The sequence below is a fragment of the Emys orbicularis genome, chromosome 8 (genome assembly GCF_028017835.1).
Source record: "Emys orbicularis isolate rEmyOrb1 chromosome 8, rEmyOrb1.hap1, whole genome shotgun sequence".
Classification (NCBI taxonomy): Eukaryota; Metazoa; Chordata; order Testudines; family Emydidae; genus Emys; species Emys orbicularis.
In genome coordinates, this window is record NC_088690.1 from 9,301,676 (window position 1) to 9,325,939 (window position 24,264).

Sequence of the window (24,264 nt, forward strand, 5' to 3'; positions counted from 1 at the left end):
TGCAGTTCTGGTCACCCCATCTTAAAAAAAACACATTAGAATTGGAATAGACACAGAGAAGGGCAACTAAAATTATTAGGGGTATGGAACGGCTACCATATGAGGAGAGATTAAAAAGACTGGGACTTTTCAGCTTGGAAAAGGGACAACTAATGGAGGATATGATAGAGGTCTATAAAATTATGAATGGTATGAAGAAAGTAAATAAGGAAGTGTTTTTTTTATTCCTTCACATGACACAAGAACTCTGGGTCACCCGATGAAATTAATAGGCAGAAGGTTTAAAAACAAACAAAAGAAAGTACTACTTCACACAATGCACAGTCAACTTGTGGAAATCATTGCCAAGAGATGTGATGGCCAAAACTATAACGGAGTTCAAAAAAGAATTAGGTAAGTTCATGGAGGATAGATCCATCAATGGCTATTAGTCCAGATGGTCAGGAAGGCAACCCCATGCTCTGGGTGTCTCTATCCTCTGACTGCCATAAGCTGGGAGTGGTCACAGGGGATGATCACATGATGACTGCCTGTTCTGTTCATTCCCTCTGAAGCATCTGGCATTGGTCACTATCAGAAGACAGGATACTAGGCTAGATGGACCATTGGTCTGACCCAGTATGGCTGTTCTTATAAGCACAACTTAGCATCAGTGCAGCCCATCTACATTAGGGATTTGCACCTGTGTAATTAAATGGACAACCAATGAAATTTTTTTAATGTGGACACGGACAAACTTTATTAACAAACAGGAAGACAAGTATTAAAGAACATTCTCTAATTTGCTATGGCCTTGTCTACACTAAAGGGAAAAGTCGATCTAAGCTATGCAATTTGAGTTTCGTGAATAGCGTAACTCAAATCAACGTAGCTTAGATCTACTTACCGCAGGGTCCACACTACTCCCTTTACTCTTCTAGATCAGGTGGAGTACAGGATTCTATGGGAGAGTGACTGGCGGTCGATTTAGCAGGTCTTCACTAGACCCGCTAAATCAACCGCCTTTGCATCAATCGCCACAGCATCAATCCTCAGGTAAGTGTAGACAAGCCCTATATCTACAGAAAAACCACTAGGGGAGCTCTGTTACTCGTTAGGATGATAAGAATTACCATACTGAATCAGATCAATGGTTTAACTAATCCAGTGCCCTGTCTCCGACAGTGGCCAGTGCAGCTTCTTTAGATGAAAGTACAAGAAAACCTGTAGTAGGCAGAATGACCTGCCCTGAGGGAAAATTTCCTCCTAACCACTACAAGTTGGAGGTTGGCTTATGCCCTGAACAATGATGGTTTATATCTCTGCTAGAACTTTTTTTTAAAAAAATATTTACTATTAGACCTCTGGATATTCTTGTTATCCATATAAAAGTCTGAACATTTTTAATTCTGCTAACCTCTTTGCCTCAATGATATCTTGTAGCAATGGGTTCCATACTCTAATTATGCATTGTGTATAAAAGTATTCCCCTTTATTATTTTAATTTTATTGACTGTCCCTTTGAAATGTATTATGAGAAAGTGTGAATAGAAGTTCCCACCATTCCTTTAATATACTATTAATTTTTTAGAGTAGCAGCCGTGTTAGTCTGTATCCGCAAAAATAACAGGAGTACTTGTGGCACCTTAGAGACTAACAAATTTATTAGAGCATAAGCTTTCGTGGGCTACAACCCACTTCTTCGGATGCATAAAGAGTGAACCATATATCAGGAATCATAATACTCAAAAACCAGTGGGAGAACACTTTAACCTGTCTGGCCATTCTTTGACAGACCTGCGGGTGGCTATCTTAAAACAGAAAAACTTCAAAAACAGACTCCAAGGAGAGACTGCTGAGCTGGAATTGATATGCAAACTAGACACAATCAACTCAGGGCTAAATAGGGATTGGGAATGGCTGAGCCATTACAAACATTGAATCTATCTCCCCTTGTAAGTATTTTCACACTTGCTTCTTATCAAACTGTCTGTACTGAACCATCTTGATTATCACTTCAAAAGTTTTTTTTCTCTTACTTAATTGGCCTCTCAGAGTTGGTAAGACAACTCCCACCTGTTCATGCTCTCTGTATGTGTGTGTATATATATCTCCTCAATATATGGTTCACTCTTTATGCATCCGAAGAAGTGGGTTGTAGCCCACGAAAGCTTATGCTCTAATAAATTTGTTAGTCTCTAAGGTGCCACAAGTACTCCTGTTATTATTAATTTTTTGTGTACTTTTATCATGCTCCCTTACTAATCTCGTCACTAAAATGAACAGTGCAGATCTTTTCAATCTTTTTATATGAGAGTTTTTCCATGTTCCTAATCATTCTCATCCAAATCAAGCTGAGCTGCTAAGATCTCACACACTGTCCTTAACACAGGGATAGATTTACTCACATTGCAAGGAAACCACAAGGTACTGAATTCAGAAAGTCCAAAATATTTGTTTTTCCATAATTAAGCTACTATGCAGAATGTATTTGATGCTGCAAAGATAGTGAAATAGAGAAATTCCTTTCCAATTTATTTCTACCAAAGATTTCCTACAAAGATTCAGACTGACTAGAAGAGGTGCAAACACTTCTAAAAAACATATCACCAAAGTCCAAACAGGCCGTCCTGCCAAAGCACGTTGATTAAAATGGATATGATACTAACCATACACAAATTTATTTTCAAGTGTTTATTATAAAGGGCCAGATTTTTAAACTGTCCTCCAGTTTTATCGCCAAAATTATTTGCATCTAAATTTTACATGTACTTTCATGTAACGGGCACTGCAAAAACAGAAGCTTAATTAAGGGGGTGGTAGAAAATTTGGTCCTAAATGTCCACAGTTTCTTTGCAAAGTATTTAGGCCTACATTTTCAAATTTAGGTGCCTAAAATTAGGCACCTAAATCCACATTTAAATATCTAAATAAGGCTAGGTCTACACTACCCGCCTGAATCGGCGGGTAGAAATCGACCTCTCGGGGATCGAATTATCGCGTCTTGTTGGGACGCGACAATCGATCCCCGAATCGACGCTCTTACTCCACCAGCGGAGGTGGGAGTAAGCGCCGTCGACGGGAAGCCGCGGAGGTCGATTTTGCCACCGTCCTTACAGCGGGGTAAGTCGGCTGCGATACGTCGAATTCAGCTACGCTATTCGCGTAGCTGAATTTGCGTATCTTAAATCGACCCCCCCCCCCCCCGTAGTGAAGACATAGCCTCAGTTAAATGTTTTCCAACGTTTCCCCTACAATTCCTGTATCTGTGGGAGACATATAAGAGGACTAACCAGACATTACAATGTAGTTAACAATACCACACTAACAGAAGATGGTACATATAATCCATTGTAATGGGTTTTTTCCCTCTCTAATCTGTTATTTTACCAAGGCCAGAAGGTGCTTCTGTGCAGGAATCTCGATTGGTATTATTCACTTAACCAAGGAATTAGCTGACCAGCTACTGACACCAACTGGTGGTGGGACTCTGGTATTAAACCTTCAGTGGAGTAAAAACAAGATTTTGAACTGTTAAATGTACTGACTCTAATCTGGAGATGACTAAAGTGAGAAAGTGTATTTTGTCATGATAATAGAGAGATTCTCAGGCAATTCAAAGAGGATTGCTCTGTATGGAACACTGGATGTTTTAGGAATCACTGCTTATATAATCTGAAGGCATTGGAGAGCACCATAACCATAGTATACTGATGTTCCTTGATAGAGGTAATGAGAGAAATTACATCTGAAAGGGCTAGGTGCATTTCCTGTTCAGATTACACCTCATAGACTATGGGGTTCTCTTCTTTCTATACACTATCTTTTGTGTGCAGAGTTGTTTTCTAATCCTAGAAGGAGCATGTCAGCATTGGACCTGAGGTAGGAAAACTATCGTTATGGGAATACTCTGTCCACGTAGATTTTCCTGGCTGAGGAGGTAACTTGTTTCTCTTTCTGTAATAAGGGATTTGGTTCAGCCTGAAAGAAGGTTTATGCTCCTCTCTCTCTCTGGACGTCTCATCTCCCATCCATTAGCCATAGGCCAAGAGAGCTTCCGGGTGGGAGACCACAGCAATGAACACTGTTTTTTTTCATTTTTTGCATTCTTCCTCTGGGCCTCCTGCTTCTCCTTTAGCTTATCTTGTATCCTGATCTATGCAAGGGAGTGGCTGCTAAAATTGGTCAGTTAATCATATCCATGCTGATGAAGGATTGCACCTATGTTTCTCATTCTGCCAGGCAAGGGGTGAAAGGTGTCCAAGAGGGACTGGTATCCTTCTCTTGGATCTTGCACTGACGCCTTCTCTTGTGATGACAGGGAGGAACGTTGAAGTGAAATCTACTTGATTCTTGACACTGAATCCTCTTCATAGTAGTCTGAATAAGCAGATCAATCCCAAAATTGTGGAAATGAATGGGAAGTTAGGTTTTGGGTATTGACTGGACATTCTGCTTTCAGCCACGTCTGAGAGAAAATTAAAAAACTTGCAACTGCTGTCTCTAAGATGAAGAATAGGAAACTGAGCTCCAGAGGCAGGTAGGCAAGGCCAGCAAGAAAAAAAGGAGTCTGCAGACATTAATTAGCTCAGCTGTCTACTATGATGAATAATGGAGAGAGCAACCCAAACACTATGGAGCAGTGTCTTGGCACAAAACTCGAACCAGTGAATCAGAAAAGCCACACACACTTCCAGTGTGGCCTCCAGATCCATGCTGATCTTTGAAATAATTTAGACTTCAACCATAAAATGCCTGAAATATGTACTCCTGGGTTGTGTTGAAGAGGCCAGGTACACACTCCAAGTTACCTTGAAGAACATTCATACATCAAAGTCCTGTCTTGATACAATCAGGAAGATATTGTTGATACAGTGAGAGCAAACCCATCCTTTCCCCACGAGTCATGTGCCTCTGATAGGCTCCCAACCTTTATTGGCCCAGATAGGTGAAGGATGAACATGGTAGAACATCACAGTGCTGATAATCCACTGGACCAGCTCTGGATTGATAGTTTGATCTATTAATGGAGGGCAGAAAAGAGAAACTACAATTAATCTAAATATTATTTTTCATCTAACCTGTAGGATTTCAAAAGTGAAAGTTATTTTATTTTAGCTGATCATATGCACAGATAACCACACTACTGTTTCACCCTGAAATTACTGCACTGGTTCCCAATGAAACTGGTATCCCCCTAAAATTATCTTATGTTACTTAACAAACAATAGTAAAATGGCATCAGAAAATCTATATTCTCACTGGGCTATAGCTAGGATAATATAGTGGCAGACTTAAAAAAATGTCTAGTGGTTTGAGAGATATTATTACTACTAGAGAAAGGATGGCACAGCGGTTAGCATACTAGCCTGGGCTATCGGTGACCCAGCTTCAGTTTCTGCTCTATCACTGATACCTTTGTCATCTTGGACAAGTAATTTAGTCTCTCTGTCCTCAGTTCCCTATTTTTTAAAAATGAGATAACAGCAATTCCCTACTACAGAGGTGCGTTGTGAGGTGTCACTGGAGTTCCTACCCCATGGCACCCTCTAGCTCTTGGCCGGGACCGATCTCTCACCTCGTCTTCTCATCTGCAGTCTCACCAGTCCAGTTATAACAGACTGAGCCCTCCAGATGAACCCTGGATAGACTGTCCCTTCCAAGGGTGTCAGAAAACACAACAAAATAAACAGATTGCCCCATGGGTATGGTAAAGCTCACATCCTTCAAAGAGGCTTTGAATCAACTGTGGCCCCAGCTGTAAGGCCCCACAGCTCTAGAACCCAAGCCTGCAGATCTACCAGGAAGCTGACACCTCCAGTTTGCCACCCGGCAGCAGCTGTAACCAGTTTGCACTCCACTTCCCATGACCCACTGTGGACACAGACCACGCAAAGTTCCACCTCAAGGGTTTGACAGACAGCAGCATCATGGCTCCAGATTGTCTCCCTGCTCTGCATAAGTCCCAGGGGCATTCCAGGTAGTGTCCAGGCAACGGTGCAGATCTCCTGTAGCTGCCATGACCTTTCCTGCTCCTTGCTCCTGAATTCCTGGCTTTGACCTTGGCTTGATTTGGACTTTGCCTCCTGACTTGGACCCTAAAACCTCACTCAGACTCTGACCATTGGTATCAACCTGGCCTGGAACCCGATTACAAACTCCTCAGCTACTCCAGCCTCAGGTTTGTCCCTGCTCTGACCCTTGGCCCTCACTGCCCTTGTTGGGATCCTGACACCAGCCAGGGTCATTAGATAACAAGGACAATCCTATCTCAAGTGGGAAAGCGTCAGGCCCTCCCTTCCTCCAGAGTGGGAGCCAGCTCTTGCTCTGGGAGCTGCAGACTGCGGATCTGCTCTCCTTCCTGATCTGCCACCAACTGAGCGGGGTTTTCCTCTTTTAAGCTCCTCCTTCAAAATCTGATCTCTCTCACTGGTGAAGTGGGGGGGGGGGAGATGTGACCCTTGATGAAGGAGTTGGAAACTGGGTTGGGTAAATACATTATGATGCCAACATCATAACATTGTACAAAAACAAAGGAGACTAGAGTGATTGCAACAGCTATAGAGGAATTTCTCTCCTTAGTGTTACTGGTAAGGCATTCACATGAGTCATTCTTAAAAGCCTACAAGTTCTTGCTGAATGTGTATATCCAGCAAGTCAGTTCAGCTTCCCTGTCAGTAGATCAGCTATCAAGATGGTCTTCACACTACAGCAACTTCAAGAAAAGTGTCAAGAACAACGAAAACCTCTCTACATGGCTATCATAGATGTCACAAAGGCTTTTGACTTGGTCTGCAGAAAGGGCATTTTCCAGATGCTAGAGAATTAGTTGTCCTCCAATCTTCCTCAGTCTGATTTGATCCTTCTGTGATAGTATGAAAGCAACAGTCCAGTAGGATGACAATCAATCTGACAGTGGTGTCAATCAGGAATGTGTTTTGGCACCAATCCTCTTCGGTATATTCTTTTCTCTGCTGCTTCATCATGCTTTCTCATCTAACACCAAAGGTATATGCCTCCATGCAAGATCAATGGAAAACGTTTCAACACTGCATATCTAAGAGCAAAAAGCATCATCAAAATCTGCTGATAAGAACTTCTTTTCACTGACAACACAGTACTCACTGCACACAGTGAAAAAGAAATCCAGCAACTTTGCAATAGCTTTGTGCTAGCTTGTGATGAATTTGGATTAATCATCAGTCTAAAGAAGACAATGATTACAGCACAAGGTGTGTTTGTCTGCACCAGAAGTTTCAATAGTTAATATCTCGCTAGAAGTAGTGCACAAGTTCCGCTCTCTGGGATTGACTATATCAGATAACTTAGTTGTAGATGACAAGCTTAATTCTCACATCAGAAAGGCAGCTACTGCATTGGCCAACTGACCAAACATGTATGAGATAACAGGAACCTATCACTGAACATCAAGATATGGGTCTGCCAGACTTGCATTCTGAGCATGTTATTGTATGTTGGTGACACCTAGACCACCTACAGCAGGAATGAGAGGAGGCTAGGAACCATCCACACCCACTGTCTTTGCTGATTTCTAAATATCAAATGGGAAAGCCAAAATTCCTGACTCTTCAAGTATTTGAGAAAGCAAAAATGCCAAGTTTAATCACTATTCTCAAAACAGACATCTCTGTTGGCTTGGCTATCTGCACTGGACGATGAAGGACGCATTCCAAAGGATCTCTTGTATAAAGAACTTGCAGATGCTTCAAGGCCAGTGGGCTGACTCAGGTTTAAGAAGATTTGAAAGAGGGACGTCCAAACTTTTAACATCAACTCTGCAAGCTGGGAGACACTGCTAGCAATAGGTTGCATTGGAGTGCTATGGTGGCCAGAGAGATCAAGAGTCTGAAAAGAGGTGGTTGAGAGAGAGGAAAGCGAAAAGAGTAAGAGGAAAGCACAGCAGGCCTCAAGTGCTAGCAATGCACTGGCTTCATCCTCTGGACCTGTGCCCTATGTCTGCACTACTTGTGGCCAGGACTGTTGCTTGAGAATTGGACTTTTTAGCCACTGACAATGCTATGGTAACTGAACTGCTTTGCTGCTTACACTATAGCTTTTCGAGATGGACAGATGCTTATTACTGTTACTAACTACATCAGGGGTTGGCAACCTTTCAGACGTGGTGTGCCAAGTCTTCATTTATTCACTCTAATTTAAGGTTTTGCGTGCCAGTAATACATTTGAACGTTTTTAGAAGATCTTTCTATAAATCTATCATATATAACTAAACTATTGTTGTATGTAAAGTAAATAAGGTTTTTAAAATGTTTAAGAAGCTTCATTTAAAATTAAATTAAAATGCAGAGCCCCCCGGACTGGTGGCCAGGACCCGGGCAGTGTGAGTGCCACTGAAAATCAGCTCGCGTGCCGAACCATAGGTTGCCTACCCCTGAACTACATTAAAGATTGCGAGGTACTGTACTCAGACACTATGGTGACTGATGCCATAAAAGTATCTAAAATAGTTCTGGTATTCACTCATTAAGTAAATACAACTCACAGCAAAAGAATCTATCAAATAGAAGAAACTTTAAGCTCCTGGAGGTTGGAGCTTTGTTTCCTGAATTGTATTAAAAATGTCACTATACCTCTACTAATTATAATGCCTATACATATTTGTCACCATTCTTTAGCACAAAAAATGAAAAACATTCTAAAAATGAAAGTAAAAGAAGCAACATTTCAGCTACATTTGCTTAACTTTCTCTGTCTACAGGTTTGATGTCCCTTTCCTGTTCTGGAAAGACTTCTCATCTCTTCTCCCTAATTCTGTAATATAATATGAACTGCTTTTTGCAAAGTTACATTGCGTTTATTATCTAATAAAATATTTAATAAATCCTTCATATCTTGTAACCAACAGACCTATAGTAGTTTTAAGGGAGCTGGGAATCTCAGGTTTCAATAAAATGCCTTTATTTAATAATATCAACAACATAATAGGTAAAACAGGCTTCAGTCTCAGTGGGAACCCCTTAACTCTATCTGTCTCCATATCTTTCCTTAGTCTACCTCCTGTTACATACCTGCTGGGTCCACAATTAATACCACAGGACCATTTTAAAATCAATAAGAATTTTATAATATTTACAGCAGATAGGAAATTCCAAGAGGATGAATTGCATTGAGCTATTACCTCTACTAAAGTGGCACCCAAGGTTCTGACATGCTATTGCACTACACATGTTGCATCTTAATGGTTAACTAATGGTGTTGCATTGCTAGAAGGGAGCAGAATATTTTACCACTATCAATAATCATCTGAAGTATCCTATAATTCATCTATCATCTGCCTTCTATCAACTTGTCAAAATCCATACATTAAGTATGAATGCTGCTACCTCTTGCAAGGAATTAATTTTTTTAAAGTTTAAGAATAACTTTAATTCCAATTTCTAAAGAGTGGAATTAAACACTCATCTAATTATCAACATTTTAACTTCATAGAACTGGATTCTATTGATCCTTTTCATTCCACAGTAATTTAACACAATATAATGATTTTCTCAGCTTATACCGATTAGTTTAATAAATTATACTGCCATTTTCTGATTCTAGAATCATAAACTTAAAACAATTATCAAATAACAGTTTATATACTCTAAAGACACATACTCTACATTTATTAAATATAGTATTTAAGCACTTTCTGAGCCTTCATAGGAATAGTTTAAAAAAAGGAGGATATTCTATATTATTCACTGCATCACTTATGCTTTTTATATAATTTTAATCAAGGGATTTAAATAATTCAATTTAATATTTATCTAAAAACTGGCAGCCAGTATTCCACCCAGAGGGACCTAATTCTTCATAAAAAGCTCATTTTATGAGACACTAGTAGTTTTGGCATTACCAGCATCTCTCACATAAACCATGCTGGAAACCATAGCTTAGCCTGCCAAATGCCTTCTGTACATATGGTGTTTAACAGTGCTGTGTGTGTCTGTAAGCTAGTAATAACAGATTTAAGATAAAATTTGGAGTCTTATGCATACATGTAACACAAAATTTTAAAATATATTATGTAATATATATACACACATGAATCGAGTTAAAATTCATCTTTAAACTAACATCCTAAATATAATATTTGTAAAAATAATTTGTCTTTCAATTTGCAGTACATTCCTTGCACCCATTGATGTTAATGGCACAGCTTCCATTAATTTGAATAGTTCAGGATTAGGCCATTAGAGCCTTTAATAAGACTTACATTTAAAGAAATTCAGTCAGGTGAAATGGGGTTAAAACTTTTAAGTTATAAAACCTAAGATCAGATAAATAAATATTCCCCTGTAAATTATGCAACCCAAACTTTGCAATATGTACTTGTGCATGTGAACCTGAAAGTGAAATTGACAAGACATCTTTAAAATCACACTGCTTTTTAAATTAATCTAAAAGTGTTTCATTCCAAATCATTTGAAAGAATAAAAGTCAAATATGTAGGAAGGTTGTGGAATCTTCAGCAATGGAGATTTTTAAGAGCAGATTAGACAAACACCTGTCAGAGATGGTTCAGATCAGAGATCGGCAAACTTTGGCACGCAGCCCTGGCGGGCCGGGCCGGTTTGTTTACCTGCTGCGTCCGCAGGTTCGGCCGATCGCAGCTCCCACTGGCCACGGTTCGCCGCACCAGGCCAATGGGGGCTGCGGGAAGCGGCGGCCAGCAGATCCCTGGCGCCAAAGGTTGCCGATCCCTGGTTCAGATAATACTTAGCCCTGCCATGAGTGCAGGGGACTGGACTAGATGACCTCTCGAGGTCCCTTCCAGTCTTACAATTCTATGATTCTATGTACTTCCATGCTGCAACAGAGATTTCAGCAAAATCATGCTCACCTTGGGCCTGACGCAAAGGTCACTGAAGACAATGAGAAAATTTTCATTGACTTCTGTGGACTTTGAATGAGGTCTCTTATTTACATTAATAGTCCCATTGACTTCATTGAACAATCCCACTGAAGTCAATGGGACTATTCACATTAGTAAATTAAGTTGTATTTGGAACAAATCTCTTTCTCAAATTTAAGATAGAATTTATTTTTTCTGCAAAGATGCAGAGTAATATTATAAATATTTGTACACTGTCAGTTCAGTAACATATACAGTAACATTGAGGCAGCTTACCACTTTCAAAACAGGCATCAAATATAAGATGTCCTTTTTTAGGCTGTCCATAGTAACCAGCTGGGAGAACGGCATATTTGCTTACATTCCCTGCTATGATATCATCACTTCCTAGGTCACTACCTGTTACAATAAAAAAAGAAAATAAATATATGTGTATTAAACAGAAAACAAAACTATTTAAAAAGACTGAGGGATTTTTTTCCCCCAATGCTTTTGTATTTTCATTAATTGTGCATGTGCATCCATATACATGCACTTTCTTTTTAAAACATATTCCACCAAAATATTTATCTTGATTATGTCATTTATTAAAGTTTCAAATATTAACAGGCCCCACCAAAGAGTACATGTAAATTCCCCCTTTAATAAAATGGCCCAAAGAAATCAACTCTCCTTAATAAACCAGAATTTCAAACAATACTGTATACTCTAGCCAATGCCATTGCAGAGTGTTGCTGTGAGTGCTGTGGTACATCAGTCCCCTCTGATGTTTGGTAGTATATTAGGTTTACTGCACACTTGGGTGCAAGCACTGTAGACACTTCAAGCACTAGGCTCTTGAGGCTCGGGCTTTTGGTAGGTTCACAAAAACTCTCTCACACTTTAAATAAGCCAGATGATTTATTTACTAGAGCTATTACATCAGGGCCGGCTCCAGGCACCAACTTGGCAAGCAGGTGCTTGGGGCGGCCACTCCGGAGAGGGGCGGCAGGTCCAGCTATTCGGCGGCAATTCAGCGGACAGTCCCTCACTCCCGCTCGAAGCGAAGGACCTTCCACCGAATTGCCGCTGCAGATCGCGATCGCGGCTTTTTTTTTTTTTGGCTGCTTGGGGCAGCCAAAACCCTGGAGCCGGCCCTGTATTACATACAGTGCAAATCCCCAAGGAACAATTTCTTTAAGTTACAACACAAAATGAGGTAAACACAACCAACATCCTCTAAGGGCAGTCCTGTACAAGGATATGAAGGTGGGGCTCCTTAGGCTTAGTGCCAGAGATACTCACTCCAGGCGACCCTTCTCTTAGAGGCAATCATACAGTGGCTTGCAGATGTCTTAGCCTGAGTTAAATCTTTTGTCCAGAACCTGTGTCTGGTTCAGGCCTATCCCTACACTGACCCTACCCTCCACCAGCCGTTTGCAGAACATTCACAGATATCCTTGCTATAATGCAGTGTCTAATTTCCTTATGGTCCCCTCTGACAACACTGCCCTTTCCAACGTTGTTGTGATTATGGAGACCTTCACTGGGTGGAGGTTGCATTGGTAGCACAATGTCCAGTAAAATGCCTGCAGGTTCATTACAATATGTGTGATACAGCAGGCTAAATTTTACTCTCAATTACAATGTTGCCAACTCTTATGATTTTATTGCAAATCTCATGATATTCAACTTTTTCTTAAAGCCCCAGATCCTGGATTCATGTGATTAGGTGAGAATCTCATGACCCATGATTTTTAAGGCAATCTCATAATTTTTTTTTAGGCCTGACTCATGATTTTTGAATTCTCAAAGTTGGCACTATGCAGTTATCTCAGTACAACCCGACTGATTGCAATGGGGATGCTACAAATTTTATTGAGAGCTGATTTTGGCCCGATATATTCTTTGCAGAAAAATACATGAATGCAACATTAATATCCAAAATGAACATATTTTAGATAATTATTTTTTTCCAAGGGAGCATAACTAAATCACATTGGTGTTAAATTTACACGTGTAATCCCACACACATTAAATTAGTACATTCACATTTACAACCAGTATGAGTTGAAAAGTATGTAAGATATATCTGAAATCTGAAATCCCCGGTGAAAAAAAAATTTCGGGACCCCCAGCAAGGGCGGAGCGGCTAAACAGGGCCGACGAGAGGGAGAGAAGCTGGGCCCCGGGCCCCCTTCTGGACCGCCGGGCCCCGGTAATTTGTACCAGCCCCCCCCGTCGGTCCTGGCAGCAGAAGAGGGCACCGGAGGGGTTTGTTGGGAAAAGTTTACTGGCGCCGAAGACGACCAAAAGTACCCAAGACTCACCACTGGCCCAGAACTTTGCTCAGGACTCCTGAACTCTGTGCGCAGACACATTGCTCGGTGTCTGCCCTTTCAGACTGTGCTACCACTGCGCCTATGGGGCCTTGGTTTGGATGCAACCCTGTTTTACTGCTCCCCCTATATTTCCCCTTGTTGCTTTTCTCCTCTCATCCCTCTGTAAATAAATATTTCCCTTTCTTATATCCATTGTACTTTTCCGATGGGTGGGTGTGTTCACTCTGGGGGGGTTGAAACAGGTGCCCCTGGGGTGGAAGGAATTTTTCCTGCTGCATTCCTGCGCGCGCCTTCTCTTGGCCAGAGCTGCCTGCAGAGCAGACTCCATCTTGGCCATGAAGGCGCTAAAGTTACATATGCTTCTGTATGGGTATCAGTATATTATGGGCACCTTATTCAAGCAACTATTTCTCAATGGTTCTTCTTTATTAACCATGGTTAACATCAGCTGTTATCTGCATCAACGTGATGAGGAAAAACTACTGCTTGTGACAGTAACTGGGAAAGGCACCAGAGAATAATTTACTATAATTGGTTGTTTTCTAAGCTTCTGTACTGAGTTTCTGGTTATAGCTAAATATTCCTCAATGTAGCATATCTGCACAAGTTATAGCATTCTACCCTGACACAAGTGTATCGGCTTGGCTTTGGAAGTAAAACCATTGACAACCTATCAAGGGCCAAAAGCTTCTCTCTTTCCTTTCTTCCCCCCCTCTTCGCCCCCCAAAACAGCAGTACAGAAACTGTAGCTATGTTTCCTTGTAATCAGTTTGTCACCTCTCTTATCAGGAAATTTCCTCCTTTAGGAAGAAAGTGCTTTTTCATTTTGTTTATGGGTATGGGACTGATGTTACATATCCTTTCTTACATTGTTCCCGTTGCCTTGATGAACACTCCAAACTCTTATTATTGTGTATTGGGGGAGTCAGTTGCCAAAGCTCTTAAGGCAGTCCAACTCCCTGAGTACATTTGATTTTGTTTTTTGCACTGAACTACATATACTTCATCTGTAGTTAAGTTTTTGACATACCAGCTATATTAAAGGTCTGGTTAAGAAATGTATTGATGATATTGTGAAATCCTCTTTGTTCCCATATAGACAGGAGTTTATTTCCTAAATCTTGTTTATATAGATCAGGAGTCGGCAACCTGCGGCACGCATGCCAAAGACGGCACGGGAGATGATTTTTAATGGCACGCTGCTGCCTGCCGGGGTCCTGGCCGCCGGCCCCGCTCAGCCCACTGCCGGGCTGGGGTTCCCTTCATCCAGGCCAGCAGTGAGCGTGGCTGGCAGCCGGGACCCCCGCAGGCAGCAGCGTGCCATTAAAAATCCTGCCCGACCCGACCCGCTCTTCTCCACCCCCCGCCCACCACTCTCTCCTGCGGGGGCAGAAGTTTGGTCCTGCCGGCTCCCCCCTCCTTCGCCTCTTCCCTGAGCGTGCTGTGTTCCTGCCCCGCCTCCTCTCCCTCCCTGCCGCTGAACAGCTGATGGCCCTTGTGAGGGGGAGGGGGAGAAGTGGAGCAGTGCATTTGCTGCTCCAGGGAGGAGGTGGGGCCGGGGCCGTGGCCGTGGGGAAGGGGGTGGAATCAGGGCATATCCCCTCCAGCCCCCTGCCTTGAGCCCAGCCCACACCCCCAGCCCTCTGACCCCTGCAACCCCCCCAAAATCCCAGCCCTCTGCCCTGACCCCTGCACCCCCCCCACACACCCCTAGCCCTCTTCCCTGAGTCCTGCACCCCCCCACATCCCCTAGGCCCCTGCCCTGACCCCTGCACCCTCCTCACACACACCCAGCCCTCTGCCCTGACCCCTGCACCCCCCCCACGCCCCCAGCCCTCTGCCCTGACCCCTGCACCCCCCCCCACGCCCACAGCCGTCTGCCCTGACCCCTGCACTCCCCCACACCCTCTAGGCCCATGCCCTGACCCCTGCATCCCCCTCACACACATCCAGCCCTCTGCCCTGACCCCTGAACCCCCCACGACCCCAGCCCTGACTCTGACACCCTCCTCACACACCTCCAGCCCCCTGCCCTGACTCCTGCACACCCCCACACCCTCAGCCCTGACTCCTGCACCCCCCACACGTACCCAGCCACCCCACACCCTATACCCTGACTCCTGCACCCCCCACACACCTCCAGCCTCCGTCCTGACTCTTGCACCCCCCACATCCCCACCCCCACCCTGAGCACCAAACGGGAGCTCCCGCACCCCCACATACACATTCCCACCTGCACCCCTCACACCAAATGGGAGCTGCCCAGGTAAGCGCTCCACACCCAAACCTCCTGCCCCAACCCTGAGCCCCCTCCCTCATTCTAGCGCCTGGCCAGACCCTGCACCCCAACCTGCTCCTTCACCCCCAGCCCTGTACTCAGTGCACCCCCACCCTCAGCTCAGTGCAGAGAGAGATGAAGAGAATGGGCTAGAACCAGGGAGAAGGTAGGTACCCACTCTGTGTGGGCAGGGCTGGGACCCCAGACCGGCAGCGGGCTGAGCGGGGCCGGCAGCCGGGACCCCGGCTGGCAGGAGCCAGCGGACAGAACCCCAGGCTGGCAGCGGGCCCGCTACCGGTCTGGGGTCCCGGCCACCGGCCCCACTCAGCCCGCTGCCGGTCTGGGGTTCTGGCTGCCGGCCCCTTGCCAGCCGGGGTCCCGGCCACAGTCCCCGCTCGGCCTAGGTGAACAGAACCCCCGGCCAGCAGTGGGCTGAGCGGGCCAGTGGCGTAAGATCAGCATTTTAATTTAATTTTAAATGAAGCTTCTTAAACATTTTGAAAACCTTGTTTACGTTACATACAACAATAGTTCGGTTATATAATATATAGACTTAGGCCAGGTTTACACTAACCCCCTAATTCGAACTAAGGTACGCAACTTCAGCTACGTGAATAACGTAGCTGAAGTTCGAAGTACCTTAGTTCGAACTTACCTCGGTCCACACGCGGCAGGCAGGCTCCCCCGTCGACTCCGCGGTACTCCTCTCGTCTAGCTGGAGTACCGCAGTCGACGGCGAGCACTTCCTGGTTCGACTTATCGAGTCCAGACAAGACGCGATAAGTCGAACCCAGAAGTTCGATCGCTCACCGCCGAACTACCGGGTAAGTGTAGACATACCCTTATAGAGAGAGAGACCTTCTAAAAAACGTAAAAATGTATTAGTGGCACGTGAAACCTTAAATTAAAGTGAATAAATGAAGACTCGGCACACCACATCTGACAAAACCTGGTTCATCAGCTTCCCCTCTCCTCTACTTTATTCTGATCTGTTATTTATTTCCCCATCTTCTTTCTCTCTCTTTTGTTTCTTTTCTTACTTCCTTAAATATTGCATCATTATTCAAAAAAGAAAAAACCTTTTGTATTTTGTATAAAGTGTTATATTATATCACAGTAATAAAACTAATTTTAAACAGCATATAAAATTATACAAAATACTATAAGTAGACTTAACAATGGCTGCTGTGAGAACTGTAACTGAATTTTCTGACTTTTGTGCATTTTAATGCTTAGCCATAACATATTATTACCAGAGGTTTTTGCATTTGATTTCCTTGGTTTTGTCTTTAAAAAACAAAAAGGAAAAACTGAATATTAAAATAAACACATGAATATGAAGTACGCACGATTGTTTTATACTCTTTCATAAAAAATTAGAGTGGGGAGGGATTCTCTTTATACTTATATTTCTATAAACAGGTTTTTTTGTTAAGGACTTTTTTGATGTAATTCAATACTTGTGCACTCAGTTAAATTACTCTCTCTGAAACATGTTGAAGCATGTAAGATGTTTGTTCCCAAACACAGTGGCAGGAGAATACAGTGGTATTTTTAATTTTAAGAATTTAGGGCAAAAGAAAACAAGGCAATGTTTATCTTATTTTCTAATGAAAGAAATAAATGGTATCTAAACTTTATAATTATCTATTCACTCTTCTGACATTGGTGCCTCTTTTTTAGTACTGTTTAGATAACAAATCTTTAACAGAAAAACTATTTTTACATCAGAGAAAACTAAAATAAATAAGAATATATTTAAATGAAGAAGGCACACGATGAAATAATGTGATGATAATATCTTATATCACTCTGATAAATAGGCCTGTTGAGGCTTCTAGAAATAGACTTTTGGTCTGCACTGATTTTTTGACATTTAAATGGGTTATGGGGATGATAAATGTGACATAAAGCTCAGTTTGTTTTATTTTTATATTGAAAACTATTTCACACAAATGTTACAAGCAATTCATATTGGCCCTGAATGATGAAAACAGCTTATTAATTAAAAGTGACCTTTACATACAAAAATGTATTCCACCTCTTGAGCCAAAACACCTTAGCTGATGTTACAAATTATAGCAATATATTAGTGACACCACAGTTAAAGGGTCTGTCAGGCTTTCCATTATAAGCCCATATTTTCAGGGTTTATAAATCCTATATAATATATAGAGAGAGATCCACGCTAACACATGGCATATAAGTTCCTAGCTAGGAAAGAAATTTTATTCTCTTTGAGGGATATTAAGGGAGCAGAGGGAAAAAAATAGAACTTAAATCTATTTTTCCATTACCATCACACAAAAAACAAAGATTAATGTTTCTAAATGAAATGTTGCATACTATTATTTCTTAACAGAATTTATTTGTATTTACAATTTTTAAAGGGTATTTTTTTAGAATTAATTACTGCTGATTTATTCAAATGGAAGGTATACATTTTTTTCTTCTCCTGAAAGAGGGAAGGAAGCAAGGTGTGCTTTGATGAAGTTCAGTCAGAAGGAGGAAAAGGACAAAAAATATCCCTTGCTCCTTTTACTGGACTCTACAGCTTCTAACATCTTCACTGGAATGTTGATCACTGGAGAAGAAAAATGGTTTAAAATTATCATTAAGACAGTGCAAAATATGTAACCTAAAACTTGTTTATCTGAAAACTTCGTAACTTCATTTTAGGAATAGCAAATATACCATGTGATGTAACAGTTACTATAGTAGCAATGCTTTTTTTTTTAAATGAAAAACAGATTAAACAACTGCATAAAACATGTGTAAATTGTAAGTTCATCCATTACTAATGACCTGATGATGCTATAACTTGCTTACTCTCTTTTTTAAAAATTATTTTGGTTTAGGAATATATTCACTCAAAGTGGAAAAATACACTCCATGAGTATATATCATAGTACGTCATGTTTAGTTTCATTGTAATAGTTGCATCCGTTCTCATTTGCAGAGAGTACTGATACAAATGCTATATTCTGCCTGCATTAAAACTGTCAGAGATACTAATCAGCAAACAACGTTTCTGTATATTTGCCAGTTTGTAAAGTTGACTTTTGACATGTTTTTCATAGCAGGTGAATATCTACATAAACGCTAACTAACAGCTACTTCTTTCAACCTTGAGAGATACCGTAGCTATCAACCAAACAAAAAGTACGCTGAATTTAATAGTTCTAGTTCTTTGATAGGTAATTAATAAAGTGTTTACATTAAATGCATAATACTGCATGTTTTATATAGTACACCTCTACCCCGATATAACGCTGTCCTCAGGAGCCAAAAAATCTTACCGCGTTATAGGTGAAACCGCGTTCTATCGAACTTGCTTTGATCCACCGGAGTGCGCAGCCCCGCCCCCCCGGAGCGCTGCTTTACCGCATTATATCCGAATTCATGTTATATCGGGTCGCATTATATCAGGGTAGAGGTGTATATATGAAATTGACAGAGTTACTGCAGAGTTACACTGAAAAAACATCAGCCAGATCTGGCTCATGGACTAGCAATGGTTCTGCTGAAAAAGTAAAATGTGATTTGGCCATGCAGGGATTTGTGATTATTCAGTACATCTCCATACATGGGAGGACATTTTCCCAAAAAGTACCTACATTTTATTACAACTTCTTTAAATGAAATACAATTCAAAGAGCAAATCATCATAAGTACACTGCACTTCTCAAGTGGCTAAAGTCATTTTGGCTTTGCCATTACAATACACCTAGGAAATGCAGATATTCAGATTTCATTGCACACTTTGTTTATACTATTGTTTAAGTGATATGCATATCACTGCACTACCATGTGTTGAATCACACAATTAGCCTAACCACAAGCAAGCATGTTATGTCATTCAAATGGTTTTGATCCTTTAAGAATTATGTAATTCAACAGATAACTTGAATATGCAAGAATACTACTATTGTTTTTATAGTTCAGTATATATAAAAAACTTTTGACCAAATAATGTTATGACTAATTGAGTCATTTTATAAAAATGTTAAATGAGACTTCCTTCATTGCATCAAGATAACTGCAAATAAAACACTTAATATATTTAAATGACAACTAGTGTGATGAATTTGGTCCCTGGATTCTTCTATTCACATTTCTGGGACTGACTTTTTGTGTGGCCTTTAACAACTCAGTAAAGCCCACATTTTCAGAAGTGGTCACTAATTTTGTGTGCCTCTATTTTAGGAGGTAGTTGAGAAATGCCCAGCCATACTGTACTGGGAAATAAAATGTAAAACCAGAGAAGTTTCCATTGCTGGTAGTTATTCATTAAAAGTAACAAAACCAAAAGAGTGTGGTATGTTTGACCCACTGTGATTGTGCTCCCTCCACTATCTCTGCCAGCTAGCAGGCCTGTCCTACTGAAGTAGGTTGGTGGGTTTCCCAGACTCATGTGTGCATTTTATAGTGTGGAAACTCTTACAAGGGTGGGCCATGAGAGGCAGGCGCTGGAGGGACGACAGGTTGGAAACCCTGACAAAATTAGTACAGGCTCTGCCATGGGTCTGCAACTGTAGGAAGGAGGCCATTTTATTTAAGGCAGCATTTGTTGTTGCCTTCTTTGGCACTTTTAGAATGAGTGAGCTGGTGCCTATGGCAGCTGCAGACGTGTCCCAGCATGCGTTAAATGTAACAGCCGTACAACTATCTGCAGGAGCAGCGTCCTTGCACTTAAGATACTGGAAAACAGACCAGAAGGGAAAGGGTGGTGTTGAAGAGGTATCCAGGTAGACGCTTGTGCCCCGTAAAGGCAATAAGAGCCTTGCTAAAAATCTAGGGCCTCCAGGCAGGACTGCTGCTCATACATGGTGATGGCAGCTGCCTGACAAAGTACCAATTCATCAGAATATTGAGAAAAACCTTGGGCTATGCGGTCTTGACCTCAAAACATTTGCTACTCATTCTTTCAGGATCAGGGTGGTGACGTCAGTGACTCCAGGGGGGGTTGGCCTATAGCCGGTGCAGGCAATAAGGTGCTGGAAATCAAGGTGTTACAGGACTTACATCTGCACCAAAGAAAAGATGGCAGGGAAGAAAAAAAAAATGTAACTAACCAATGTGCTTGTTTGGTTTCAGGAGCTATATGGAGCATATGCAATATCTGGATTTGCAGGCACTCTAAAGGATACTGAGTCCTCCAGAGGGCAGCCAGGACAGCAGCTGGATCTCAGTAGGGCATCAGGGATGAACTGGTTTGAATCAAGTGGTTCGGCAGAAGAGACATGCACTGGGAGCAGCTCATGCCACTTCTGCACTCGTTGACAAGCAATGCACACCCACCTCATGTCCTGGTTATTCACCTCGGGAAGAATGAGCTCAGGGGCTGTACAGGAGTTAACTTAAGAGTTAACTTAATGTTAGCTTTATTAGATAATCATGGCCGGAGGTGAGGCTAGGATGGTCAGAAAGGCTCACAAAGCAGGTCTGGCGGGGAGCTACAGATCCAGCCTGTGTTGTCAAGGGTAGAAAGAAAGTGAATAGAGAGATCACCAAGATATTCCTGGACATAGGGGATTCAGTGATACAGCATAGGGACACCCATTACAATCAGCTGGAAGTTTTCAGACATGATGGCGTATATTTGTCAGATGAAGGGGCTGACATATGGCTACTGGCTGTGAGGGAATGAATTGGATAGGAATTGTGTGATACCAGGCAATGTGGGTCGGTTGGGACGAAGCGAACAAGCTAGTTGCTGGCACCCCCTGTAGATGGTTTCCAGTGTGGTTAAGAGAATAAAATGAATGGTTCCCAGACATAAAAGACTTGGGATTTTGGTCATGGGCCTTAGGCTCATGTGATAGGGTGAGGCTTTGTGGACTCTGCAGGCCTAAGTCAGAATTTGTGGCCCTCGCGGGCTGAGGTTCCCATTCTGCTGCACCTTCTGTGCCCCTTGTGGGGGGGAGGGGAGAGGAAGGGTGATGAGAGTGGTCATCAAAGAGAATGTAGAAGAAACAAAAAGGAGCTAGGCTTACGTGAGCCTGCTTGAAAGGCCGAGGCTTATTTCCAACCTACTAGCCCTCATCTATCCTTGTCCCAATCGATACCAAATATTGGGTAAGATATTTGACAGCCTTGGCTGAGTCAAGCGGGGGGGAAAATAGAAAGACTGGGATCATCGGCATACTGAAAATACAATATTCCATGCCTCCTTACTAGCTCTCCTAATAGCTCCATATACACATTGAACAAGAAAGACAAGTGGACCGCTGCAGAGCCCACCTAAGACAACCTTGGGACAGAAAAGCAAACTTCCTTAAACTACTCTCTGGGACCTTCTGAAGGGCAATCAGTCTACTCCTACTAGGGTTTTCAGCTAAGTCAACAACAAATCAATGGAACTAAAAGCAGCTAATAGATCATATCATATCAGCATGGACACTTGATTTTTATCCATTGTCTGTTGCCAAGAGAAGATCAGTAGATAGGCTGAATAGTCTGGTGGAATGGGAATCAAGAGACTTTGGTTTGATTTCTGGCTCAGCCACAGACTTCCTATGTGTCTTGGGCAAATTACTTAATCTACTCTGTGCCTAAATTCCTCATCTGGAAAATGAGAGTAATAACTACCTACCTCACATGGTATTGTGAGATTAAAGTCCATTAGTGACTATGAGGTGTTCTCTGTAATGAGTCATGTAACCAACTAAATAGATAGATCATTTGCCAGATGTTGGTTCTATACCACACACACATTTGCCAGTGTTGGTTCTATACCACACACTAGACAGTACCCAACTTGACAATGATCAAGGAGATCTGAAACTTCTAAGTATTGTGCACGATTTTTTGCCATAGTCTTCTTTATCTGATATACAAATGGAAGATTAGATATTGCATAATAGTTAGTCAGATTATCAGTGTCAAGAGTTAGTTTCTTAAGCAACAGCTGCATGCACAGCAGCTTTCTTAAGAGTCACTGGCATCCTATGTCTTACCTAATAGCAGCACTGAATCTCCACGAGCAACTGACCCAAGTTTTCCCCACTGGCTATGACTGTGTAGTTTCCCTAACAGCCTGGCAATTCCTTCACTTTATTATCTGAAAAAAGTAGGTCTGCATTAGGTATTTTCCCTGCGTCCCTTGTGGTGACGACTGATGCAAAGAAATCATGCATAGTGTCTTTAATGTTCTTAGCCATCTTATATCCCAGGTAGTCTGATGGACCCACTCATTCTCTTGTTGCTCTCCTGTTTCTGATGTACTCAAATGATTCTTTGAATGTCAACGGCTACTTGCTCTTCAAATTCCCATCTTGGATGTTTACCTGCCCCTTTCTATAGCCACATGGTCAGGATTTTGATTTTCTATTTTGTTTCTTGAACCTTAACCATACTGTGGTTTTTTTTATTTATATTTTCCTTGCCTTCCTACTTCATTTTTGTTTAGGGGCATGCATGCCTTCCAAGATTCAATTACAGTATGCTTAACTAGACTTCATGCTGTGTCTGAAATTTTTAAATTTCTCACTTTTGAGTCTTTTTGACTAGTTTCTTCATTTAAAAAAAAATCATTTCTGAAGTTTAGCACTACTTTTGGAATGATTCCCTCAGCATGGATGTTGAAATTAATTACACTATTAATTATGGTTCAATTTTAGCTAATTCTTGAAGCATTCCTGTGAGTTACTTAAGACTAAGCTGAGAATAGCTTCTCTACTTCTGTTCTCTAGAATTGCCTGTTCCACAAAGCAATAATTAGAAGGTGTAAAGAAATTGCTTCTCTATGCATTGTCCCCCTTTGATACTTGACCAGTTTACATGTATATAGCTGACATCACCCTTTATTATTTAATCAATGCTTTATAAGAGCATATTGCTCCATATCATAAGACTGATTTTTTTTTCATTTTTACCCACAAATATCTCAAAGGATTGCAGAACAGAAGAGCTAAACAACAAATAACTGTTTGAGATTTTGATATGTTCCAAGAAAATAAAATCTTAGCAAAGTGATTTAGTATATATTATTAACACTTTTGCATTAACACTGCAATAACAGATTGAAGTATAGAAAATACTTCTTACTAACAGGAAACAGATTCAGCAATATCTTAACTAAGCAAGTGGCCAAGTTGAAGTTATAGTATTTACGGGAGTTTGAGACACAAGTGAAATGTTATTACTGTACAGAAAACAAATCAAACTAACATCAATGTAGAGATGCACGAAGGAAAAGTACTGAGAGATCTACAGTTCAAATGACTGTAAAACATTATTACTGACTACAAGTAAAAACGGTAACAGGTTAGGTATCTCAAATATAGATTTAAAATTTAATTTCATAAAATGGTAATTTTATGTTATCGGTTATTGCAAGTAAAAATATATGGAGTATTTAATAATAGTTAAACTATTTAATTAATAATAAAAGTTAGACTACATTTAATAAGTAAGACCTCCTCCTTCAAATCCCTTTTCCCAAAATCTGCCACAATATCTAAAAGAAATTAGCCAATTTATGATGCCAGGGTGAAGGAGCAGATAGGGACAGCTGATACAATACTTGATTTATAATAATATTTTGTTAAAAATTAATGAAAAAAATTAAAATACACATAGTTTGTATATATAAAAATGTATTTGACTGTATCCCCCTCCTTTCACATTTAGATATCACTTGTTTTTGAATAGGGCCCAATCATGCAAATACATATGCATATGAGTAACTTTAGTCATGTGAATATTCCCACTGAACTTAATGGGACTACTCACATGCTTAAAGTTATAAGCAGTGTTGTTATAGCCATGTTGGTCCCAGGATATTAGAGACAAGATAGGTGAGATAA

The 24,264-nt window shown here is 41.3% G+C and overlaps 1 protein-coding gene across 1 annotated transcript in view; it reads right to left on the bottom strand.

Annotated features, from left to right (window-relative positions):
* Positions 1-11,577, bottom strand: part of AGBL4 (AGBL carboxypeptidase 4) — a 1,406,728-nt gene extending 1,395,151 nt beyond the window's left edge. Inside the window, exons 1-2 of the mRNA XM_065409275.1 lie at positions 11,556-11,577; positions 11,132-11,254 (exon numbers count right to left, since the gene is read on the bottom strand). Coding sequence (XP_065265347.1) covers positions 11,132-11,254; positions 11,556-11,577 — 145 coding nt within the window. The remainder of the gene's footprint in view (positions 1-11,131; positions 11,255-11,555) is intronic.
* Positions 11,578-24,264: the final 12,687 nt, after the last annotated feature.